Raw genomic sequence first — 26,385 nt, forward strand, 5'->3', positions numbered from 1 at the left:
CCTATCAGTGTCCACCAGCACTCATTAATCCCACCTATGAGTGCCTCCCACCAGCGCGCATCAGTGCCGTCTGTCTCCTCAGTGCATCTCTCATACAGATCAGAGCCCGTTCTATCTAATATTGCCTCCCGTCCTCCCTCTCCGCCAGTCTGCTTATTTTCCCCTGGACTCTCTCCTCCTGTGTGTGCTCTGTGGGAAGTCAAGTGTGAAGCCGAGTTCCCTCAGAGCACACACACAAGAGGTGAAAGTCAGGGGGAGAATAAGCAGACCAGCTGTCTTCTCGCTCATCCCGTGAGAGAGGACGGATAAAACACTGGCTCTGAGCTGTATCATAGAGACGCTCTCAGCTTAGAGCCGTGCGACTAGCAACCCCGCTGGGGTATGGGGGAGCATGTGACGGTCACAACTGTCGCAAGTGCGACTGTTGTGACCCTGGTAGTTCCGCCACTACACACAGCTGAGTAAAGATCAGTAATACAGCGATGAGTACAGAACAGTAAAACAAAATAAGAACATGTTACATTTGAGTGCAGTAATTTACACATGTTTACTCGTTTAACGTTTACGTGAGTATATGAAGAAGAAAGAATTTTACTTGCCTATACTCGACATTACTCAGGTCTTTACACACAGTTTTTGGCCCCTTGTACATGGACATCACAAGTGACCGAGTAAAAATCTGTAATGTACGACACCCGTGTGCAATGAACCTTAGTATCTACGTCAGTTGTAAATAACTGAACGTAGGCATCAGTAACCAGTCAGTCCAATTCGGATGCCAGGTGACACATTTAGGGAACAAGTTTTTCCACTGGCAGTAGAAAAAGCTAAAAATGATGCCCAGGTGTATTTGTATTGCTGGCCTGGCTCCTGTAATGTGTATTTATTCAAGGTATATGACGCAACCAAAGCACGTGTAGCCTAACAGTGAAACAGGTACACCATAGCTGCATACAAATGCTTACATTTGAGCAAAGAAAATCCAGCAACCAAGACTTAGAAACTCAAAAAATATGAAAATAGTTTAATTGAAAACAATGAAATGGTATTTTCAAGTGTATTTATAAGACTATTTCATAAGTAGGACAATAGCCCGTCTTCATTTATTTGGACTTTCGACCTATGGACCTAGAAATCCATTCTCCAAGCTTCCTGAGAACAGATTGTTCTGTGCTATGTGGCTTAGAACTGCATTTAAATCAAGGTTGAGCAAAGCAGCTAGTTTGAAGGCTGGGACCTAGGTGTGTCATCATGGGGAAAGGAGAGGATCATGTCAGGTAGCCCCTCGAGAGATAAGATCCAATACGCAGAGCCCTTCACTGTTCTTAACCCCCAAGAGATGAAATACAATACTCGGAGCCCTTTCTTTGTCTTTAAAGTGGATGTCACAATGTAGAGTATAAGATTACCTATCATCTGTGCCCAGTCTTGCCACACAGAGTTAATCCATCTCTGAGCAATCCTCTTATTGTTCAGTGAAAATTAACAGACTTCCAGATAAAACCCTGTCTAAATACAAAGTCCATTCCTCTCTCCTTGCTTTGAGTGACAGGTTATTTACATATATAGCTTGGACATGTTTATCATAATATGAGGTGATCCACAGTATAAAAAGTGAGAAAACCACCCCTCCCCCACATAACACATCCTGGTAATATACAATGACATATTATGATAAACATAACATATGATAAACATGTCCAAACTAGATATGTAAATAACCTGTCACTCAAAGCAAGGAGAGAGGAATGGACTTTGTATTTAGACAGGGTTTTATCTGGAAGTCTTAATTTTCACTGAACAATAAAAAAGAGGATTGCTCAGAGCTGGATTAACTCTGTGTGGCAAGACTGGGCACAGATGATAGGAAATCTTATACTCTACATTGTGACATCAAAAAAATAAATAAAAAAATGTTTGGGTTTACATCCACTTTAACCCTCAAGAGATAAGGAGCCTCTTCTCTGTCCTCAGCCCTCAAGAGATGAGATACAATACTCTGAGCCCTTCTATGTCCTTAACATGGGGTAGGGGCATTTGAAAGTTCATCTCCAGTACTGGAGATGATTTGAATGGAGTGAGGAAAGGTTAGAACGAACAACAAGGGAAACAGGAAGGTACATGTACGTTTTTAGCCCTTCCCGTGCTACAGATATTACCATTTCAATTGAATATTTCACTTTTTGACATTCTCACAAGGACAGAAAGTGAGCAGAATTCTCCTTAATAATTCTTCCCCATTATCTAAAAGCATAAGTTCTGGGCAGATTGGTCCTTTAAAAAAAGGATTTTTGTACTCGCCGTAAAATCCACTTCTCTGAGTTCATAGACGGACACAGCCTTCATTGACCTTAGGGTTATGCTTCTTCCTACCAGGAGAAAATCTCCTGGTAGGAAGAAGCATAACCCTAAGGTCAATGAAGGCTGTGTCCGTCTATGAACGAAAGAGAAAAAAGGATTTTTGTACTCACCGTAAAATCCATTTCTCTGAGTTCATAGACGGACACAGCCTTCATTGACCTTAGGGTTATGCTTCTTCCTACAAGGAGATTTTCTCCTGGTAGGAAGAAGCATAACCCTAAGGTCAATGAAGGCTGTGTCCGTCTATGAACGAAAGAGAAAAAAGACAAAATCATCTTCCACGTTCAAGGTACATGTCCTACCAAATCTCCAGCCTACCCTATTAATACTTGCCTTACTAGCGCTCACCTACCGCATCTTGCTCCATCACAGCCGGCACTAAAATCTCTAGTGTCGTTTAATGTCAGATGCTAGGGAGAGCAGTGACATCACTCAATCCGTTATGGGACAGTACTAAGGTCTAGGTGACTAGTAGCTATTAAACTTAAGCACTGACCCATAGGATGTTGTCACATGCTCCTCCATACCTTAGAACGCTGTGTATTGCGGCCTACTGCTAACGCGAGAAAGAAGTGGCAGTTGGCAAAGAGAGTATTCGTGGTTAGAAAGGCCCTTTGCAAAGATGTTGTACTGAATTGGCAAGGTGACACTATTCTACTGCCTACATGGTACTGTATTTCATCTATAGCTGGGGCATTGCCGCTTGCTCACAAGGCTTCAAATGCAGTATAATAGCCACCACTTGCCATTTTTCAAAACAAAAAAAAAAAAGAAGAAAGGAAAAGGGTTGGAGGCGGCAGAGGAATTTATAGGATTAAAAAGAAGAGCTGAAATCTCCAGAGGCTTCAGTACTATTGTAAAATTCTGAGTCAAGAGTTATGCTCGGTCACTCTTGTAATAACCGTATTCTAAATGCTTGGTCACTCTTGTAATAACCGTATTCTAAGTGCCATTTCATTTATCAAGCCAACATCTTGATTGTGCTGCAATCGAAGCTTAAAATTACGATCAAAGTCCCTAGCCAGCCACAATCTCCAGTGTGCACAAGTGACAGTTGGGGGGGGGGGGGGGCAGTAAATGCTCTCTGCTATATTCTAGGGGTGCAAATCTGTATCTCAGTGTGGGAACTGATCGGCGATTCCCGACTCTAGAGGAGGCCTGTACTGGTAGAGAGGAGAGGTAACAGTCTGGGTTTTAGCTGGCGGTTCTCTGTGGCACTGGGATATTTTCATGCAGGTACTTCATGCTGCCGTGTTCAGAAAAGTCGGAGACGACGTGATTCTCCCCCCGCAGTAACCATTTTGTGGTGAGCAATCCCTCTATACCAACAGGCCCCCGGGCATGGATCCGGGCTGTGCTGATACCGACTTCTGCTCCTAAAAGGAAAATGAAAAAAAAGAGGGGTACGATTGAATAAAAAAAGATTGAAAAGATTGAAAGAACATGAAATATGACAACTAGAGAAAGGTTAAAGAGCAACTCCAGGCAAATACATAAGCTTACAAAATTGTCAATCCACATACAGGAGTTCCTGCTCCGTGAACGGATGTAAATGGGTTAACAGTGTTCATTGGTAAATGTGTGGTTAACCAGTTGAGCTCTGGAAGGTTTTACCCCCTTCATGACCAGGGCATTTTTTTGCCATTTAGCACTGTCCTACTTTAACTGACTTTTTCCCACACAAAAGCAGCTTTCTTTTGGAAGCATCTCATCACCACTGGGTTTATTTTTTGCGATATGAACAACAACAAAAAATAGAGAAAATTATATTCTCTACTTTCAGTGAATCTCTGATCACTGTAAAAGCATTCATGACAGCTTGCTTTTTGTTGACATTTTGCGATTTGCTACAACTAATCACATAGTACAGGGTGCTGCGGTTGGCCCAGGTCCCATGTGATAGCTGTGGGCCAATCACAGCATCGCTACAGAAAGCACAGCTGTTATGAATGAAACTCTGTCATAACAGTTGTGTATACATTGTGATCATTTGACCGCTAGCGTCTGGGTACCAGGAACCGTAATCCGCTGTGTCTGGTGAACACAACGGTTACGGAAGCAAGTGCAAAGCAATATATACACACACATGTTACTGAGCAAGTACTGTGGACAGTCTTAAAGTGGTTGTAAACCCTTACAGACCTATTTCACCTACAGGTAAGCCTAGATTAAGGCTTGCCTGTAGGTGCTGGAAATATGTTCTAAACCTACACTGTTTAGGAGATATTTACAATTCCCTGTATGTCGATGTCGAACGCGCATGCGCCGGTGTATTCTAGAAAGGGCGCTGTGCAGTTTCAAGCTGGGCTCATACCGTGACTGACAGCTCACGCATGCGTGGGAGTGACGTCACACGACTCTGGCCAGTTACAGAAACGGAGTTCGCGGCCCTGGAAGGAAGAGGGGTGAAGAATGGATGCTTCCAGCCAGCCAGGAAATCGGTGACATCGCAGGCTTCGGTTTCAGGTAAGTGACACATAATGGGCTACTGTGATGCATAGTAGCCCATTATGCTTTACCTTTGCAAGGAAACAAAGAGGAAGTAAAACCCATCAGGGTTTACGTCTGCTTTAAAGCAGATAAAACACTATACGATCTTCATCACTGGTAGACCCAAAATCAGCCCCCACAGTACCATCACAGAATTATGTGTATTACTATGGTACAAGTCATCTTAAAGCGGAGTTCCGGCCACAATTTCACTTTTTAAATATAAATACCCCTGTAATACACAAGCTTAATGTATTCTAGTAAAGTTGGCCTGTAAACTAAGGTCCGTTTTGTTAGGTTGTTACAGCATTTAGACACTTTATAAAATATAAATTGACTGGGGCCATCTTAAGTGTGGGCATCATGAAGCCAGACTGTATGACTTCCTGGATTTCAGCCTTGCAGATCTCGCACATGCTCAGTGCTGCACAAGCAGTGTCAGATCAGGTTTCAGCACCTGTGCTGTCCAAGTCACATGATTCTTTGAGACTGAGGAGTTCACAGACTCCTGGAAAGTTACACCCACTACATTCCCAGGAGTCTGTGCGGTGTAGGTTAGGAAGCATCAAGCACCTAGGTGCAGGAAGTGGGAAGATTAACTATTCTGCCTAGCAACAACACTTTGAAGGCATCTAAGAAAAAAAAAAAAAATTCATAAAGGACTAATGACATTTTTTTAAAACTACTGATGTAATGTTATATTTATGGGTGAAACTCCACTTTAAAGTGTAACTGCACTTTAATGCAGCTAGACTGAGTAAACCCTACTCCATCTGCTCTCAGTCATTTACTAACCTGTCCCTAATCCTGGCTATGTGGCTTCCAGAGCATCACACAGCCATTTGTCAAAATCTACACTGAGCCCGTGCATATACACTGCACATGCGATGCTTTAGCACATGCAAGCTTTCCCCAGGATTAATTGCAGGAGTGCCGCACGCATGCACAGGCAGGGATAGGGGGGTTTGACCAGAAGCTGTGTGACTCCAAAGCTCTTTCTACCCTTAATAGAATACTGTTGCAGTAAAGGCTGCATTGTTATTTATGTGCCACTACTCGCGGTGCCAGGGTGCTAGACTTGACTACTTGAGGGACCAGTTCCGTTTTGTATTACCCTCCCTTTGGTATCTATGCATAGTTTTTTTTTTGTCCCTTCTGTTGTCTCCTTATCCTGCGCCCACCGAAGTCACGCTACGTCGACCTTTGATCCAACCCACCCGATCCCACATGTGGTGGGAATAGTTTGAGCACTTCCTGGCACCCAGTAGCGGTTTGTACTGAACTCTTAATGCATATGTGGTACTCATACCTGTAAACTGTTTTATACGAATAAAAACTGTTATTTGAAAAAAAAAAAAAAAAGAAACATTTAGGTCTCAGGGAACCCTGCAAAGCCCATTGGGAGTCATTGGGTGGTCAGTGGGAAGATTGCCTCCCTTGCATCGGTGGTCATAATGCCACCTTTGCAGTGAGCTAAAAAAAGATCATTGGCGTCATGCCATTGACTCCAAGTGGTGATGGACCTGTAACCACGAAGACACCATCAGATGGGTGGTCAATTTACCACAGTTCAGGAAACCCCCTTTCCACTGCTAGAGGAGCCCTAGGATTCAACAAAATCCTGGTTTGGAATGGCCACTTCCTATGTATGCTCAACACGGGGCTATACATATTAACATATACATTTACTAATATGTGATTATAAATCTCACAAGACAAAAATGAGTAGCATTAAATAATTCATGTTACCTAGTCCAAATCGATAACCGTCTGAAAATCTAGTGCTGGCGTTCCAGAACACACAGGCGCTGTCTACGTGTTGGAGAAAGTATTCTGCTGTGGACTCTGCAAAGCAAAATTCAAAATGTCACGAGAGACTGAAGAAACCCTAAATAACAGCATGTCTTAAGGAGAGGCAATCAAACCAAAAACCTAACTACTATCTGATGGGGCAACTACAGCGACTTTGCTTTTTTAGTTCATTCAAACAAATAATAAATAAAATAATAACGTCATCTAATATTTCTACTACTAGTAAGATGGTTGCAAGTAGTAAGCGTGCCTTGCAGGGCCAGATGATTTTTACGCTGAGTAAACAGATACCAAACATGTCATGTTTTAAAATTGTGCATGCTCGTGGAATGGCGACAAACTAAGGTACTTAAAAATCACCATCGGCGGCGCTTAAATTTTTTTTTTTTTACAGGTTATCTGTTTAGAGTTACAGAGGAGGTCTACCTAGTGCTAGAATTATTGTTCTCGCTCTAACAATCGCGGCCATACCTCACGTGTGGTTTGAACACCGTTTACATATGCGAGCGCAAATTACGCATGTGTTCGCTTATACCACTTTTTATTTTTACTGTCCCTAAAATTTTTGTTTATTGGTTACTTTTATTCCTTTAATTTTATCTTTAAAAGCAAAAAAAAAAACTCCCTGGCGGTATGATTCTTTCAGATTTTTGGTGCTGAAAGCGGTACAATTATTTTGCATGGAAATTTGGCATTTTATATTGTAAGTCTGCAATTCTTAGGAATAACTCACTTAAATATGTCCAAACAAGAGTCTAGTAGACATCCCGGGTATGATAAAGTTTGAAACACAAAATCATTAATTTTAATAGGGCTCAAAATTTCAAGTCTTGAGCCACTAGCCAGGCCTCAAGGGTTACTCGCCACCCGTTTACCCGCCCAACCCCTACCATGCCCCGCCCCTAATTCTGCCCCTAATCACACCCTTATAAATTATCTCCTGAAATGACACTTAAGTGTTTTAGGCAGAATTAAGTTACAAAAATAAATATTAACAACTTTATCAGTTCCCCTCAGTACAGCCTCACCTGTACCCATCAATGCAGCCTCACGTGCCCCACATTGCAGTCTCACCGTGCCCCACATTGCAGCCCCACTGCGCCCCCATTGGTGGCCAGATCATGACAGGAGAAAGAGGAGAGCTGCGGGATCACGGAGCGGTATAGCCCACTATAACAGCTTACATTGAACTTTCCTCCACTCTGTTCGCTCTCACACACAGCCCTGCCTCCTCCTAACCCGCGCCTGTAATAGACAGAATGCGGGTCCAATGCTGGGATGCGTTAAGTCATACAGGCGCAGGGTTAGGAGGAGGCGGGGCTGTGTGTGGGAACAAGCAGAGAAAAGTTCAATGTTATGCTATTACAGCGGGCTATACCAGCCCAGCTCCTCGCCAGACCTAATTTTCCTCAAAATTTGAGGTCTGAATTGTAATAAATAACTATAAATAATTATAACAAATAATAATGTAGTAATAATAAAAATGATTCAATAATGTAATCAAAAACACTGAAATTTGCTCAGTTGCAGAATTGTCGCCGTCATTACTTTGTGTTTGATGACGAATTTCCCCACAAATAACTATCGCTCAATTCTGCAAGTGATTCTAATTTATTTTTGCTGTTTTCTAGCTGCTCTAAAACCACTTTTGATGTAAAGGGACACTTTTTGGTTGCTACGGACAATCTCCAGTTTCCAGGCAGAAAGAACAGTTTTTATAACATAAAAGTGCAACGGATCAAAAAACTGATCGCGGATCACGTGTTGTACCGATCTGAATGCGGCGACCCGTTCAGATCACGGATCAATGATGATCCGTTGCACCCCTACAGGGCACTAGACCAACCACTAGGTACAAAGGGGGTGTGTAATTATTTTATACAGTACTGTAATCTGCAAAATTACAGTATACTGTATGTGTATTGTGTTTTTACTTTTTTGAATTTGGCGCCGATCTCCACCTAGGCACGTCGTAACGTCGCAGGGAACGGAGCACGGCGGCACTCGGGCATCGTGAATCGAGCGGGGAGGACACAGCTCGCTCACACAGCGGGGAGACATTGTAGGATCCAGGGGACAAGGTAAGTAATTCTGCCTGGATATTGCGATGCGATCCCAAGTCTGGCTCGGGGATACCGCTAATGCAACTGCATTTCCACCCCGAGCCAGACTCGGATTACCGCCAGGGAGGTTAAAAGAAAAGTATGTGTCTCCCCCCCCCCCCCCCCCATTCATACTTACCTCTGTGGATAAGGCATCAGACTGATGCTGCATCTGTCCCCCGACGCTCATTGGAGTGCTGCGCAGTGGAGGGGCAGTGAGCGGCCGTCTCAGCGTCCCGCTGAGACTGCCATCAATCCAGGGCAGCTGGTGGATCCGGACTTGGAAGTCGGGATGACGCGCTGCCCCGACTGATGGCAGTGGCCCAATGGGGGCCATCTTGCCCTCACTCGGCTGCCTGCCTAGCCATCGGCTGCACCGGATCGGTTCCAGGCTTGGAAACCACTGGGAAGCAGGGGGGGGGGGGGGGGTTCGCTCGCTGGTTTAATACTGATTTAAGGTTGACAGCACTAAGCCCCATCTGCAGGAGCTTAGGAAATTGATGTAAAAGCCCCGGTAAGTCACTTTCACCCCCTAGCAGGATGCAAGAAGACTCTAGCTTGCCAGCTGAATGCATCATAAAAATATATACACACACAAATTATTATATATGTGTGTGTGTGTGTGTGTGTGTGTGTGTGTGTGTGTGTGTGTGTGTATATATATATATATATATATATATATATATATATATATATAGAAATACTAGAGGCTTTATATGGATCAGATGTGGATACAGCACTCCTAGGACAAGAACTCACCATTCTCAGTAACAATGGCATCTGTGTGGGAGCTGCCATATTTGTGGATATGCTCAATTGCATCTTCAACACCATCGACCACCTCAATACAGCATTCCAGATCTCCATATTCTGTCCTCAGGGACTTCACCTCCGAGGGGCTAAAGGTTAAATAGGAGGCAAACTTGGGACCAGCATGGATCTTTACCTGGAAAGAGTTTTGACATTTCCATTAGACAAGCAATAAGGGTATTGTCCATGTTATTCCTCCACCTTGTACACAATATATAACTCGTCACAAACCATTCTTTCAATCCTTTTTCAAAAACATAAAAAAAAAAAAAAAAAAAAAAAAACTTGACTGGATATTTTGCTGCTGTCTAAAAGGTAGTCTCTGTTGCTCCTCCATCCAGAGTGGAGACACCCTTAGGGCCCTTTCACATGCACGGACAAACGGTCCGTTTATTACAAGTCCGTTTACGGGCTTGTAATGTATCCCTATGAGATTGCAGACGTTAGCGGATGATGCATCCGCTAACGTCAGCAACCATCCGCGTCCGCAAAGTTCCGCTTTTTCGGACGGAAGAAAACCCTATTTTTCTTCCGTCCGGCGGAACGGATCGTATGAATACGGACACACGGTCCGTATTCAACCGATTCCCCATGAGCCAAACGGGCTAACGGAGCGGATCAATTATGGATCCACTCCATGTGAAAGAGCCCTAAGACAGGAAGTATGTCACTGGTCAGGTGAAAAAAATTCAAAAAAAGGCTAAAAAATAAAAACAAACGCAACCACCACATCTAAGGATTGGCAGATTGCACTATAAATAACATTTTTGTTTTTGGGTTTAATGCCGCTTTAAAGCAGATCATAAGATTTTTTTTTAATTCCCCCCTCAAATCCTTTTCTTGCCATATTCCCTGGGAAACACAGAAGACTGACGTGGTATAAATAAATCCGTCTACAGAAAGTTGAACGGCAAAAAAAAAAAAGGATTCATACTGGTTCCTCTCCATCAGGTTTTCAAGTCTTTTTGGTTTTCTAAGCATCCATCGTTTAAGGGAGGAACTCAACAGCCTCTCCTCCTCCATACCCTTGAATCTCCATTCTTATCACAGACAGTACACATTACCTGCTCCACTCTTAACATGTCAATGATCTGGTCAAACAATGGAGTCCTCAGGATATCTCTGTGAATCAGCAGGGTCTCCATGGCATTGCAAGCAGCTGGGTATTCACACTTTGAATCTCTCACTAGGGCACAATAATAACAAAAGGTAATGACATTACTACTACATATCACAACAATTAAAATCAATGGGGTGTAAGTCTTATTACACCAAGCATGAAATGTATGGAACAGCAATAAGACAAACACATCTTTATAAAAGGCGGACATGCATCCTAAAGGGAACTGTTTAAAGGGGTTGTAAAGGTAAAAGTTTTCACCTTAAAGGGGAGTTCCAGCCAATATTTATGTTTATTAAAAGTCAGCAGCTACAAAAAGTGTAGCTGCTGGCTTTTAATAAACAGACACTTACCTGCTCCAGCGTTCCAGCGACGCGCCGGCCGGGGCTCCGCTCCGCTCCGCTCGCTGTATCACGGGAGTGTGGCCGCAAGGACTCCACACAATGCGAGAGCGCTCCCATGAATGTGTGGAGTTCTTGCAGGGAGGACCAGAGACAGCCGCCGAGGGACCCCAGAAGACGTCATTACAATGGTTTCACCATGTTATAAAGATATAATATTGGCAGTAAACATTAAGAAAAAGAACCATGGAACAGCAAAAAGGTTAAGTTGGCTCCATGTGTTCCGGACGATGACATCAGAAGATTGACAGAAAGAAAAAGTAGTAACCGGATGAACCAGAATGGCAAAATGTTGCCCACAATGCCAATACAGTAAAACCTTGGATTGCAAGCATAATTCGTTCTGGAAGCATGCTTGTAATCCTAAGCACTTGTATATCAAAGCAAATTTCCCCATAAGAAATAATGGAAACTCAGATGATTTGTTCCACAACCATTTATTCATATGTCTTTCAGTTTATAGTCCATATAAAAAGATTATGGCAATGTGATTGTGTAATCATAAAATGTCCATCCACAAATGGAAGCCTCCTCAAGGGAGGAGAGAAGCAAAATCCATCAGGAGCTACAGAGTATAAAAGAGAAGAGAGGCGCCTCCAAGTGTAGCAATATGGTTACATTTAATGAAGGTACAACATTTAGCAACTCGTATGGTTGATGATTAAAAGAGGCACATCTAGGTATGCAGGCATCCGGGGGAAAAGCTGTCCACATAGATCATCCACTGCTCCGCCGGCTCTCACCGTCTTCAATCGTGCCCGGGAAGACTACCCTGCAGTAGAGCGATCTGAAAACGAGGCTTGAACAGCTGGTGGAACGCAGCGTGGATGGGATGATGTAGATGGCGGTGCGGTGGATGATCTATGTGGACCGCTTTACCCCGGATGCCTGCATACTTAGATGTGCCTCTTTTAATCATCAACCATGTGAGTTGCTAAATGTTGTACTGTCATTAAATGTAACCATATTGCTACACTTAGAGGCTCCTCTCTTCTCTTTTATACTCCGTTGTGATCTGACGCTACTTGTATATCAAGACATTGCTTGCATACCAAGTCAAAACATATGAAAAAAAATTTGCTCGTCTTGCAAAACGCTCTCAAACCAAGGTTTTACTGTATTCCTAAATGGCACAAGGTTAAAGGAGAAGTACAGCCAAAGCTTGTTTTGGCTGTACTTCTGTGGATCACTGGAGTGCAGTTCTTTCTGCACTCCTGTGACCTGCCGTCAGCTGGCGTCACAGAGCCGGGCCAGACTCAGGAAAGGTTGCGACTATATAGTCTGGATCTGCCCACATGCCTAGACCAGCACCCAGCTCAGCCTCTCAGCCTCCTGCCCCCCTCCACAGCCCAGTGCTCCAGAGAACACAGAGAGGGGGCAGAGCAGGGAGCCGGTTGACAGTCACCAGCTCTCTGCTCAGGGGAAGCTGTGAGAATCGAGCGATCAGCAGGGCTTGATCGCACGGTTCTCAATGTGAAAGCCGGCGGGGGACCGATGCTGCACCCACCTAGTCAAGTATGATTCCAAGAAACAAAAAAAATTAAAATACTTATTTTTTAAGAGTATAAACAGTACTGTGCTGGATGCCCGTTGGGTCCGGGAAATGTCAGATACAAGGAAGATCTCTAATTTTTACATCACCCAGAAGACTAGTTGGAAACCTCACTTACGGATTCTCGTAACCTTCTCCACACTGGCCTCGATGTCCACATAGACGTGACATATCCCCTCACTGTGCCCCATGACAGGGATTCCTTTAGCCGCTTTCTGGATGTCTCTCACCAGCTGAGAGGAGCCCCGGGGAATGATCAGGTCAATCAGTTTGTTTAATCGGCACAAATCTTCAACCTCTTCTCTGGTATTCACCTAGAAGTTTAAAGACACATAAATAGCCAATCTTGAGACAGATATACACTGTCTTTATAACATACTGCTAAAGCTTACCAGCAGATGCCCATCAGATTTGGGGGTTTCAAATTATTGGAAAATTAGGTCTAAAATAACCCAATCTGTCCATTAATCATGTTGTGTATGGACACTCATAACACAAAACCATTACATGTAATACTCTTTCTAGCATTTCTAGAATGTCCCCAGTCTCTGACCATCTCTTGTATCACGTCCCCAGTCTCTGACCATCTCTTGTATCATGTCCCCAGTCTCTGACCATCTCTTGTATCATGTCCCCAGTCTCTGAACATCTCTTGTATCATGTCCCCAGTCTCTGAACATCTCTTGTATCATGTCCCCAGTCTCTCACCATCTCTTGTATCATGTCCCCAGTCTCTCACCATCTCTTGTATCATGTCCCCAGTCTCTGACCATCTCTTGTATCATGTCCCCAGTCTCTGACCATCTCTTGTATCATGTCCCCAGTCTCTGACCATCTCTTGTATCATGTCCCCAGTCTCTGACCATCTCTTGTATCATGTCCCCAGTCTCTGACCATCTCTTGTATCATGTCCCCAGTCTCTGACCATCTCTTGCATCATGTCCCCAGTCTCTGACCATCTCTTGCATCACGTCCCCAGTCTCTGACCATCTCTTGTATCACGTCCCCAGTCTCTGACCATCTCTTGTATCACGTCCCCAGTCTCTGACCATCTCTTGTATCACGTCCCCAGTCTCTGACCATCTCTTGTATCACGTCCCCAGTCTCTGACCATCTCTTGTATCACGTCCCCAGTCTCTGACCATCTCTTGTATCACGTCCCCAGTCTCTGACCATCTCTTGTATCACGTCCCCAGTCTCTGACCATATCTTGTATCACGTCCCCAGTCCCTGACCATATCTTGTATCACGTCCCCAGTCCCTGACCATCTCTTGTATCACGTCCCCAGTCCCTGACCATCTCTTGTATCACGTCCCCAGTCTCTGACCATCTCTTGTATCACGTCCCCAGTCTCTGACCATCTCTTGTATCATGTCCCCAGTCTCTGACCATCTCTTGTATCATGTCCCCAGTCTCTGACCATCTCTTGTATCATGTCCCCAGTCTTTGACCATCTCTTGCATCATTCTAGTCAATATTCCAATCACACACATTCCCAGAAAAACGTCTCATAGAAAAAAAGTGGGTGCTGAAACGATCACCAGCTGGGCACTGGAACCACCAAACGAACATATTCGCCAGCACACCATGGATCGTAGATTACGTCCAAAAATGTATCACAGTCTCCAACCATTTCTATAATATACAAACATCCTTTTCCAGTTATCCAATGGGTACTTGTAGGAGCCCAGTACATACCAGTTGGATTGCATCCTTGACGCCATGGAGTGAGAGAGCCTCCTGGGTGAGACGGTACAAAGTCTGGTTGCTGTTAGAAGCCTCTTTTCCTCCTTTTAGCAAAAGGCCATTACCACTGGCGATAGCTAGTGCTGAAACCTGACATAGAGGGCAAAACAAAGTGGTTATCCACTGACAGCAGGGCACATTAGAAAGTAATCTGCCTTGGGATAAAATTGCAGAACTGAGAAGATCCCAGAGAAGCCAACGCTTCCAGTCTGCATTTTAACATGCTCCCTCCCGTACCTGTCAAGGTGTCACTACAGGAGGAGAACTCACCTTGATATCATACAACAATGCATAAATATCTGCTACTGTGGCACCCCAAGTGGCAAGGTTTAACAGAGCGGTGTGGATGCCCTTTGTAGGCGAGTATGATACAGAAACATAATCTACACCTGAAACTTTAGGGGGATGAAATACAAGAACGATTTACCTGTAACTGCATAGATCAGTAGTACATGTATCCTGCTAAGATCTTGCTCTGGGTGATAAGCAGCAGGTCAGAGGTGATATAACCTCCTATTTGCACCTTTTCACCACCATAAGATGTGCATTGATCATGTTGTTTTATGATGTCATTTGTTACCCTCTATGCACAGTAAACCTTCAAGTTTCTGTGTTTACACGTGAGGCATGCTTGACACTGCACAGATTAATGCATGGCCTCTGTAACATGAACAGACTTCATATGAGGAAAATATCCCACAATCCCTGGGTCTCTCAATTCAGCACTGGTGCAGGTCAAAGCTAAACAGCAATTAGATCTGACACAGGCACAAACAGGCAGAGCAATTACCAAAGAGCTCATCATGCATGCTTTCACATCATTTGCGATCCAACACAGAAGAAATGGCGAGTCATACAAATGACAAAGGTTGCGATTTCCATTGATATCTGTGCAGAAACCCACACAGATATCTGTGTGGGTTTCTGCAATCGGGACTGACATGCGGGAGTGAAATTGTGCGAGTTCAGCTGAACTCACACAGCTTCATTCCCGCAGCTCAGTGTGAACCTGGGCTAAAGCGGAGTTCCACCCAGAAACAAAACTTTTGCAGAGCGGATTCCTCCGGTGCCACATTTGGCACCTTTCAGGGGGAGGGGGAGCGGATACCTGTCAAATTCAGGTATCTGCTCCCACTTCCCAGGAAAGATTGCCACACTCTACGCAATGTCCGACACCACCACCTCCTCCCCCTCTGCCTTCTGGGAGACACACAGTCCCAGAAGATGCCAGGGACCATTCAGAACGCACAACGCGACTCGCGCATGTGCAGCAGGGAACAGCCTGTGAACCTGCAAGAAAGGATGCCGGCGCCTGCAAACACAGCAGAGGGACGGGTCGGCTTCGGGTGCCGACATCGCGGGTGCCCTGGACAGGCAAGTGTCCTATTAAAAGTCAGCAGCTGCAGTATTTGTAACTGCTGACTTTTATTATTTTTTTCTGACAGAACTCCACTTTAACCACTTAAGGACCGCCTCCTGCACATATACGTTGGCAGAAGGGCACAGGCACGTACAGGTACGTCGCCTTTAAGAGCCCAGCCGTGGGTCGCGCACACGACCCGTTCCAAAGCTTCGTGACCCGATCACCACCGGAGTCCCGCGATGGGTCACAGGAGCTGAAGAACGGGGAGAGGTTTGTGTAAACACACCTTCCCTGTTCTTCACAGTGGCGCTGTCACACGTCCAGCCCTTCCCCCCTACAGTGCCCCCTAGTGGTTAACTCCTAAACTGCAATTGTCATTTTCACAGTAATCAATGTATTTTTATAGCACTTTTTGCTGTGAAAATTACAATGGTCCCAAAAGTGTGTCAAAATTGTCCGATGTGTGCGCCATAATGTCACAGTCACGAAAAAAAACGCTGATCGCCGCCATTAGTAGTAAAAAAAAAAAAAAATTATTAAAAAAAAATGCCATAAAACTATCCCCTATTTTGTAAACACTATACATTTTGGGCAAACTAATCGTTAAACGCTTGAGATTTTTTTTTTTACCAAAAATATGTAGAAGAATACGTATCGACCTAAACTGAGGACATTTTTTTTTTTTATCTTTTTTGGGGATATTTATTATAGCAGAAAATAAAAACCGCAGAGGTGATCAAATACCACCAAAAGAAAGCTCTATTTGTGGGGAAAAAAGGGACGCCAATTTTGTTTGGGAGCCACGTAGCACGACCGCGCAATTGTCAGTTAAAGCGACGCAGTGTCGAATCGCAAAAAGGGGCAAGGTCCTTAACCTGCATATTGGTCCGGGTCTCAAGTGGTTAAGCGACCCCGAACAGGGCATTGAATGTCTCAAACTTTGGGCTTTTCTGTGTGAATCTTAGTATGGAAGGCATTTGCGGGATCAGGAGAGTTACAGTTTTTAATGTAAACAAATGAATGTGGACTATTTTATCCTTTGGTCTGGCACTCCTTCCATCTGCCCCTGTCTGTTACCTGAGCCAGTAAGTGTTTTTCCTTCTTACTACCGCGTTTCCCCGAAAATAAGCCCGGGTCTTATATTAATTATGCCAACAAAAGACACAGTAGGGCTTATTTTCAGGGTAGGTCTTACCATGTAATGTGCCGTTTCTCCCCCCCTCTCCCTCCCTGCCAGGAATCCCCAGTGTGAACTGAGTTAGAATGCTTGTAAAATCCTATAATCCACTCTATTACAGTATTATATAATGTACAATGTGTGTGTTTCTGTAATATAATTGTGCCAAATACATAAGTTATAGCGCTGCTCTGCACTTCCGTTACCCACCGCAGCTCTCTTACCTGCAATTATATTACAGAAACACACACATTGTACATTATAAACTACTGTAATATAGTGGATTATATGATTTTAAAAGCATTTTTAACTAGGGCTTATTTTCGGGGTAGGGCTTATTTTTGGGGAAACAGGGTACTTTGTATGAGCATCAAAGTCCCTGAGCCATTTGGATGATTTTTTTTCTTCACTGGGGTTTTTAGCAAATCGGGTCAAGCTAGCTACAGGAATACATGGACATAGGGCAATCGATCAGCCATAGCACTACAAACTGCAGCCACAGCATGAGAGCCCTTAATTATAAGGCAAGGAAAACAAACGGCACAGGGAATAGAACTACACTAATACCTAGTTAAAACAACCAAGACATTTGAAAAAGTGTACAATACCTTAAAAGCCATATAAAGCTGCTTAAAATGTATTGAAACAGTAAATTAAACCTTTAGATTTGAATACATTGTCAACCTGTGTGGTCTTATAACCCAACATCCAGGAAATTCAGCTCCTTCGTAAAAAAGTGAAGGTAAACTGGGAGTTAAATCCAACAAGGTGCATGACATCTCCTGGACGTCGCTCTATTATTTACATCTGACAGTTTTAGGCTGGATTCACACTATTCTCAATTAGACGTGGGTCCCCCGCGTCCAATTCGCAATAGCAGGACATTTTGACCGGCTCTCTATGGAGCCGGTTCAGATATCTCTGCTGCGGCACTGGTCCAAATTTGCACAAGAACCCCAGTGCGTCTTTTGGTCCGTTTCAGGTCTGAATTCTGCCAAAAATTCGGGCTGAAATCAGACCTAAAACAGTGCACAGGGACACTTCAGACCCCTGCTGTGAGTCGCATGCGGCGATAGTGTGAACCCAGTCTTTTAGTACTCCTGCAAGACAGCTACCACTGTAGTTGCAGGAGTCTGATGCTGGGCAATTTGGTCTCAGCACCTTTAACAGTAAATTCGCTGCAGCTGCAATGCTTACCCCTCACCCTGCCCAATCACAGAAGCCTTAGTATTGAACACATTCTCAAAATACAAAGAATGGACAGCAGAGGGAAGAGGCGGTTGTAACGGAATGACCCGTGACAAACAGAGACTTTGGAAGGATGAGGGGTACTCCTGTATCGGCGTCACCAAAAAGTCTTATGTCTAGGGTCACCTTATGTCCGATAGGGCCATAGGGTGACTGAGAAATTATATCCTAAATTACAGGACAGGGGACATTACTGATAGCTCATATTGCAGGATCTTGAGATATTGCAATGTGTTGGTTTATTCTATGACTCATCTCTCTGTGTAGACTGTTGACATGTTAAATGAGGCTGGCTCTTGAAAGGCCTTTCATTGTGTGATAACACTGTTTAAAGCCTATTGATGCTCAGGTGTGAATACCTTTCTGTCGGAGACAGACCGTCTGTCTAAAGATGTGGATTGAGGGAAAATCATTGTGTGGTGGTGTTTTGTTTGAATTCTGTTAATGAATGAATGTGACTTCTCAGGTGCAGTGATTAGGTCATGTTAATTCTAGACCGGCGCTGAAATGTCTGGAATGTTTAGCAAATAGTCATCTGAAGGTGTATTAAAGCCCCCCCAGGGTGTGATGGGTGGGTGGAGAGTTTGATTGTTCCTGTGATCACTGAAACATGCCTTGAAAACTGTATATAAACTTGAGAGCTAACCATTAAAAGTGTTCATATATTTGAAACCAGTAACAGAGCAAGTCTTGTTATTCTGGGAAATGGAATGTCTGATGTCAGTTGGATGGTTGGAGTGTCAGATAAGCTGTTGTGGGTTGCTGGAAGGTCGTAAACGGTGGTGACCGTTACAGCGGTTATAGCTGCTCTGTGTGCTTCCCTCTTCTCAAATCCCAGAGTGTGTCTGCAGCAGAGCAATAAACTTGTCAGATGTAAGTAATAGCGATAAGCCCAGGCGGTGTCATGCACCACATTGGACCTAATTTACTAAAGGAAAATGGACTGCGCACTGCAATTTTCTCCAGAGCTTAGTAAATGAGGTAAAACTTCACTTTTCCAAGAATACAGCATTTTTTGTTTGTACATGATTGGATGACAGAAACCAGCAGAGCTTTCCCTCATGTCTAGAGCAAATGCATTTAAAGTGCACAGTATATTTGCCATTAGTAAACCAACCTCCCTGTGTGCCTTCACTTTTACAAAGTGGCTGAATTCCTGGAATTCAGCTTTCAAAGTACAACTCAAACATTAAAAAAAAGTGACAACGATGGTCAATGCCAACTAAAAGTTTCTGAAGTACTCCATTAGCCCATTTAAGCACATTATTAAGCTACAATACCTGTGGCAGGCAGTCTGGTCGAGACTCGAAAATAACCAGCAGGACGCCGATTGGTACCGTCACTTGCTCCAACTCCAGATCATTGGCGATTCGTGTTCTACGAATGACGTGCCCTACACTGTCTTGGGAGGAGGCAGCTATCTGCCTGAGTCCAATGGCAAGACTGTTCAACTTGGCTGTGGACAAGCTCAACCGTTTCAAGAGTGGAGGGGCCAGTCTTCCTGGAAAATATAAAAGAATAAATAACGACATTATTCGGTTATAGACCTCAAGGGGAACACCTTGACAATCCCGAAGCCAATAACCCTAGACTCACTCATAAAGAGAGGTGCAAGTTCCTTTTGTACTAGAACAGTAATCTGGGCTAGGACCAAAGTATTTGAATCAAACATGGAGTTGGCCTTCAAGCCCTAAAAATATTCGTTGCTGATAAATGGCCCATGTGTGGCTCATTTGGGCACCCTGAACGGGTTCAAGCTTCTGCGATCATGTGGATGAAACTTAAAACAATTTCTAGCTTAAAGTGGAGTTTCCATCCCAAATTTTTTTTTTCATTATTGTGCTCATTAGACCTAAAAAAGTAAAAAAAAAAAAAAAAAGTTTTTTTTTTTTTTTACTCATCTGGAAATGCCTGTTGCTATGCAGTCCCACAAAATCTGCCTTTGAAACCACCTAGGATTCTGACATCTCCCTCTAATGCTCCTGGGAAATGTGTGTCATAATTTCCCAGGATGCAGTGCGCTGTCCAATTATCACTCCCCATCCAAGACTTCCAGGCAGTAAGGGCCAGATTCACCAAAGAGATACGACGGCGTATCTCCTGATACGCCGTCGTATCCCTGTTTCCATCTATGCGACTGATTCATAGAATCAGTTACGCATAGATAGCCCTAAGATCCGACAGGTGTAATTGTTTTACACTGTCGGATCTTAGGATGCAGTACCGCGGCCGCCGCTGGGGGGAGTTCGCGTCGTAAACCAGCGTCGGGTATGCAAATTAGGAGTTACGGCGATTCCCGACGGATTTTCGCGTTCGCTACGTCGCTGCTAGTCTAGTTTCCCGTCGCAAAGTTAGTCGTCGTTTGACCTGCCCTAACTTTACACAGCAATCGTATTGCTGTTTAAAGTATGGCCGTCGTTCTCGCGTCGAAATTTAAAATTTAACATCGTTTGCGTAACACGTCCGGGAATACGGAAGTACGCTACGCGCGTCGCTGTTCGAAAAAAATGACGTCGCGGCGCGCAAAGCACAACGGGAATTGCGAAGCTGAGCATGCGCAGTAGGTCCGGCGCGGGAGCGCGCCTAATTTAAATGACACATGCCCATTTGAATTGGCCCTCCTTGCGCCGGAGGCCGCCAGGGTAGGTTTTCATTGCAAGTGCTCTGTGAATCAGGCACTTGCAATGAAAACTTGCGGCGGTGTAACGTATCTACGATACGTTACGCCGTCGCTCACCTATGTGAATCTGGCCCTAAGTGCTTGTAGGATTCACAATGCCCACAAGCAAAATGACAACGGTGTAGACATAGTTTTATAAACTATCTTTTTTGAATATCTATGCGGATCGGCGGCGGATTGTAAAATAGTAAGTGACCGGATTTATATTATAAAAACGCAGGATGAAAGGACATACATTTAAAAAATGCTAATTGTGGTTGGAACTCCGCTTTAAGTTAAAAGGAGTTGTAAATAAAAAAATGTTTTTGCTGAAATGACTGTTTACAGGGTATAGAGACATGATAGTTAACCGTTTCTTTTTAAAAACGATTACAAAAATAGATAAAAATCAATCATATAATGTACCTGCAGTTTCTAGTTTCGTTTTTGCATGTTGTTTCCTGCCTCTCAGAGCATACAGGGCCATAGAGCAGTGATGGTTTGGAAAACGAAACTAGACACACAGTAATCACACCTCTTTGATTAGTGACCACAGAGAGAAAGCTCCCAGCACTGTGGTTATCAGGAAACAGACAACCAGGTAGTGTGGAGATCAGAGAAGAATTACAGCAACTTGAGAGCAAAAACGAACAATGAGGACATGAAAACAGCACTGCATTAAGGTAAAGGAAGCTATTAAGATGAAAAAAAGAATCCTTTACAAACCCTTTAAGTACAGGGATGAGCTTGTGTTTGTTCAGAACTGGGTTGGGGTCCAAACCTGGATGTCAGCTCCGAGTCCAGTTAGATGCAAGCTGGCAATTCGCCACTCTGCAGCGTACATGTGCAAGGGGGCGGGGGATGCTTGTGACATCACTGACCTAATACGACCACATGGCCATGTTACATCAATGACATCATCTAGGTCATATTAGGTCAATATGAGGTGGGGATTCTCCGCCATGCAGTTGATGTATACAAGGGCAGGGGCCCGCAGTACAATGGACTGGGAATGACTTTGACTCCGGGTAAAACCTAAGCTCATCCCTTGTTACGAATGCAATCTACTTAGCCAAGAGATCCTCTTCTATGAATTGGAGGGCAATCAGAACTACATGAGAACTTTTACCTTTATCCTCTGCTTCCTCCATGTCCTTCTTATTAGCAGTCAGAATCTCATCTCTGTTATCCGTCAGCAAGTCGGCCAGACGATTGATGACTTCTGCTCTCTGTCATAGAAACACAATGTTATTCTATGGAGCTGTGGGATACCTCTGATAATTGCTTCCACTTATATCAAAGATGACACACCATTTCTCACACCGATATAAAATGATGGGGCACCATTCCTTCCACTGACACCAACAATGGGGCACTATTCCTTCCACTGACACCAACATGGGGCGGCACTATTCCTTCCACTGACACCAACAATGGGGCACCATTCCTTCCACTGACACCAACAATGGGGCACCATTCCTTCCACTAACACCAACAATGGGGCACCATTCCTTCCACTGACACCAACATGGGGTGGCACTATTCCTTCCACTGACACAAACAATGGGGCACTATTCCTTCCACTGACACCAACCATGGGGCACTATTCCTTCCACTGACACCAACAATGGGGCACGATTCCCTCCACTGACACCAACAATGGGGGACTATTCCTTCCTTCAATTCTACTTTAAAGAAACATTTATATTTGGTGCTAAGAGAATAAAAGCATACTATTCTTGATCCCTCCTTTCAAACCTGGTGGTTGCCAAATAGGGATGAGCCGAACACCCCCCCCCCCCGTTCGGTTCGCACCAGAACTTTTGAACGGGCCGAACTTTCGCGCGAACATTTAGAACCCCATTCACATCTATGGGACTCGAACGTTCGAATTCAAAAGTGCTAATTTTTAAGCCTAATATGCAAGTTATTGTCGTAAAACGTCTTTGAGAACCCGGGTCTTGCCCCAGGGAACATGTATAGATGGAAAAAAAGTTTTAAAAAACGGTCGTTTTTTCAGGTGCAGTGATTTTAATGATGCTTAAATAAAAAAAAATAAAAAAAATGAAAAATTCCTTTAAATATTGTACCTGCTGGGTGTCTATAGTATGCCTGTGAAAACATCTTTAAGAACCCGGGTCTTGCCCGAGGGAACATGTATCAATGGAAATAAAGTTTTACAAACTGTAGTTTTTTCAGGACTCATGAAAAAACAACCGTTTTTAAAACTTTTGTTTCCATTGATACATGTTCCCTGGGGCAAGACCCGGGTTCTCAAAGACGTTTTCACAGGCATACTATAGACACCCAGCAGGTACAATATTTAAAGGAATTTTTCTTTTTTTTTTTCTTTTTTATTTAAGCATCATTAAAATCACTGCTCCTGCATCAGGAGCAGTGATTTTAATGATGCTTAAATTAAAAAAAATATAGCTGGGTGTCTATAGTATGCCTGTGATAACGTCTTTAAATAGCACAATCACCTGCCTGCCAGTAAATTAGGAAGAACTGATCTAGCTAAACTATACAGTGCATAAATATATGTACAACACCTGGGATGTATATATATCCTCTACACACTGTAACATGAACTGACTAGCCTGCCTGCCTGCCCTATCTACCTGCAAAAAAATCACACTCTCTCTGTTCTCTGTTAACCCCTTAACCCCGGAGCCTGTTTTTCAGATTCGGCGTTTACAAGACTAAAACTGTTTTTTTTGCTAGAAAATTACTTAAAACCCCCAAACATTATATATTTTTTTTCTAACACCCTAGAGAATAAAATGGCGGTCATTGCAATACTTTTTGTCACACCGTATTTGCGCAGCGGTCTTACAAGCGCACTTTTTTTGGAAAAAATTCACTTTTTTTAATTAAAAAATAAGACAATAAATTTGGCCCAATTTTTTTATATATTGTGAAAGATAATGTTACGCCGAGTAAAATGATACCCAACATGTCACGCTTAAAAAATGCGCCCGCTCGTGGCATGGCGTCAAACTTTTACCCTTAAAAATCTCGATAGCCGACGTCTAAAAAATTCTATAGGTTGCATTTTTTGAGCTACAGAGTAGGTCTAGGGCTAGAATTATTGCTCTCGCTCTAACGATCGCGGCAATACCTCACTTGTGCAGTTTGAACACCGTTTTCATATGCGGGCGCTACTCGCGTACGCGTTCGCTTCTGCGCGCGAGCCCGTTGGGACGGGGTGCTTTAAAAACATTTTTTTTGTTTTCTTATTTATTTTTATTGATTTTATAATTTTTTACACTGAAATAAAAATAAATAAAAAATGTATCACTTTTATTCCTATTACAAGGAATGTAAACATCCCTTGTAATAGAAAAAAGCATGACAGGTCCTCTTAAATATGAGATCTGGGGTCAAAAAGACCTCAGATCTCATATTTAGACTTAAATGCAAGAAAAAAAAAAAAAAAAATGGAAAATTTGTCATTTAAAAAAATGACAACAAAAAAATTGTCTCTTTAAGACGCTGGGCGGGACTGACGTTTTGACGTCACTTCCGCCCAGCAATGCTATGAGGACGGGTGGGGGCCATCTTGCCCTCACTCACTAGGAAGCAGCACCCGATCGCCTCCACCGCTACCGACGGCTCCGGTAAGCGGCGGAGGGCGCGGGAGCCCTCTCCAGCCACCGATAACTGCGATCTCGCAGCGAATTATGGCTCTCCGTTTTTTGCGCGCTGTGATTGGCCAAGCATGCGGGTCATAGTGCATGCTTGGCCAATGAATTATGGTCTGTGAAACGTAACTCGAATTTGGCGCGAACCACCCGTTTTGTTCGTATTTCGATGAACAATCGACCTATTGCCTAACAGTCTGAGTAATCTTTGGGTTATGGGAAGGAACAACATTTCATATGAAAGGGTCCTACATACCTGCTCTGGCTGCAGGGTAGCCAAGCTCCTGCCACCCGCCCGAGCCATCTCTGCCTGCTGCTCCACAGTAGGTCCTAAAAAATACAACAGAAGACAACAGTTATATAATGACCCTCACCTGTGTTTTTACAAACTAGCTCTTCTGTCCGTTTTGATCTGCTGTGTCATGTATTTTTTAACCCATTTTTTAAATAAGGGCAAAAAAAAACTTTTTTTGGAGTGCAGCTGTCCAGAATTTCTTCCCATTTGCATTGTTTTTACAAATTACTGTTATTTGGATCTGGAATTGAAATGTTCAAGCCAGACATTAAGGCCCAGATTCTCAGTGGAGATACGACGGCGTATCTCCAGATACGCAGTCGTAGCTCTGCGTCCGGCAGGTCGTATCTATGCGCCTGATTCTTAGAATCAGTTACGCATAGATATCTGTTAGATCCGACAGGCGCAAGTCTCTTACGCCGTCGGATCATAACTGCCTTTTTTACGCTGGCCGCTAGGGGCGTGTAAGCTGATTTATGCGTCAAAATATGTAAATCAGCTAGATACGCGAATTCCCGAACGTACGCCCGTCCGATGCAGTAAAGTTACGCTGTTTACGTTAGGCTTTTCCCGGCGTATAGTTGCCCCTGCTATATGGTGGCGTAAGTGCGGCGTACCAATGTTAAGTATGGCCGTCGTTCCCGCGACAACATTTTACGTCGTTTGCGTAAGTCGTCCGTAAATGGGGCTGGACGTCATTTACGTACACGTCAAAACCAATACGTCCTTGCGGCGTACTTTGATGCAAAGCACACTGGGATATTCCACGGATGGCGCATGCGCCTTAAGTGCAAAACGCCAATCACGTCGGGTCACAGCACATTAACATAAAACACGCCCCCCTGTTCAACATTTGAATTAGGCACCTTACGCCGGCCTATTTACGCTACGCCGTCGCAACTTACGGAGCAAGTGCTCTGAGAATACAGCACTTGCCCGTCTAAGTTGCGGAGGCGCAACGTAAAAATACGCCGTCTGGCCCTAAGTTTATTCCAAACATAAAATTATTACAAAAAAGTGTATTTTAGGGACCAAACATTGCCCCTTTATCGGGGCTTCCAGAGATTGGTTGTTAATACACCATTTTCCCCCCAAAAAAACCCAGGCCCTGATAAAAGGGGGCAACGAATGGCCCCTGAAAGGCATTGGTAAACTTCATTTCAGTCGCAAACATTTTGGTGCGGCGCTTTAATTTCAGATCCAAATATTCCCATCTTGACCCATAGCGATTGTAATAACTTTTCGGCGTGTGGAAGCGATCATCCTACCATACGGATGCCCCACAGGGGTACCATTAACATACAATTGACAGTAATAATTCTAAGTCCTATTCTAACCACCCCATAAAGGAAAGAGGCCACACTGGACCGACTCATTCAGTCACTGGTCGTGGTTGAGAAAGGGCAAGGCTTCGCTTCAAATGATTTATACCAAGCTTTATTTTTTTTGGAGGGCTGGGGCTAGTACCTCTGGGCATGGCCTTATGGTTGTATCCACATCTGAACTAGGTAAAGTAGGAAGGAGCGCCCGGTATCCAGTACAAAAAAATGGAAGAAGAGTATGAAGGCGTCTATTAGAAATTGCAAAAAAGTATGACAAGACAA

General features: G+C 43.8%; 1 protein-coding gene across 5 annotated transcripts in view; it reads right to left on the reverse strand.

The window, feature by feature from the left end:
* Positions 1 to 2,625: 2,625 nt before the first annotated feature.
* Positions 2,626 to 26,385, reverse strand: part of ALDH18A1 (aldehyde dehydrogenase 18 family member A1) — a 63,215-nt gene continuing 39,455 nt past the window's right edge. For all 5 annotated transcript variants that reach the window (XM_040361449.1, XM_040361450.1, XM_040361447.1 and 2 more), the window contains exons 10-18: positions 24,743 to 24,816; positions 21,972 to 22,071; positions 19,464 to 19,684; positions 14,348 to 14,485; positions 12,767 to 12,962; positions 10,640 to 10,761; positions 9,525 to 9,711; positions 6,601 to 6,696; positions 2,626 to 3,737 (exon numbers count right to left, since the gene is read on the reverse strand). In XM_040361449.1, the coding sequence (XP_040217383.1) occupies positions 3,556 to 3,737; positions 6,601 to 6,696; positions 9,525 to 9,711; positions 10,640 to 10,761; positions 12,767 to 12,962; positions 14,348 to 14,485; positions 19,464 to 19,684; positions 21,972 to 22,071; positions 24,743 to 24,816 (1,316 nt within the window). In that variant the 3' untranslated portion in view covers positions 2,626 to 3,555. The remainder of the gene's footprint in view (positions 3,738 to 6,600; positions 6,697 to 9,524; positions 9,712 to 10,639; positions 10,762 to 12,766; positions 12,963 to 14,347; positions 14,486 to 19,463; positions 19,685 to 21,971; positions 22,072 to 24,742; positions 24,817 to 26,385) is intronic.

This window comes from Rana temporaria, chromosome 8, assembly GCF_905171775.1.
Source record: "Rana temporaria chromosome 8, aRanTem1.1, whole genome shotgun sequence".
Taxonomy (NCBI): Eukaryota; Metazoa; Chordata; class Amphibia; order Anura; family Ranidae; genus Rana; species Rana temporaria.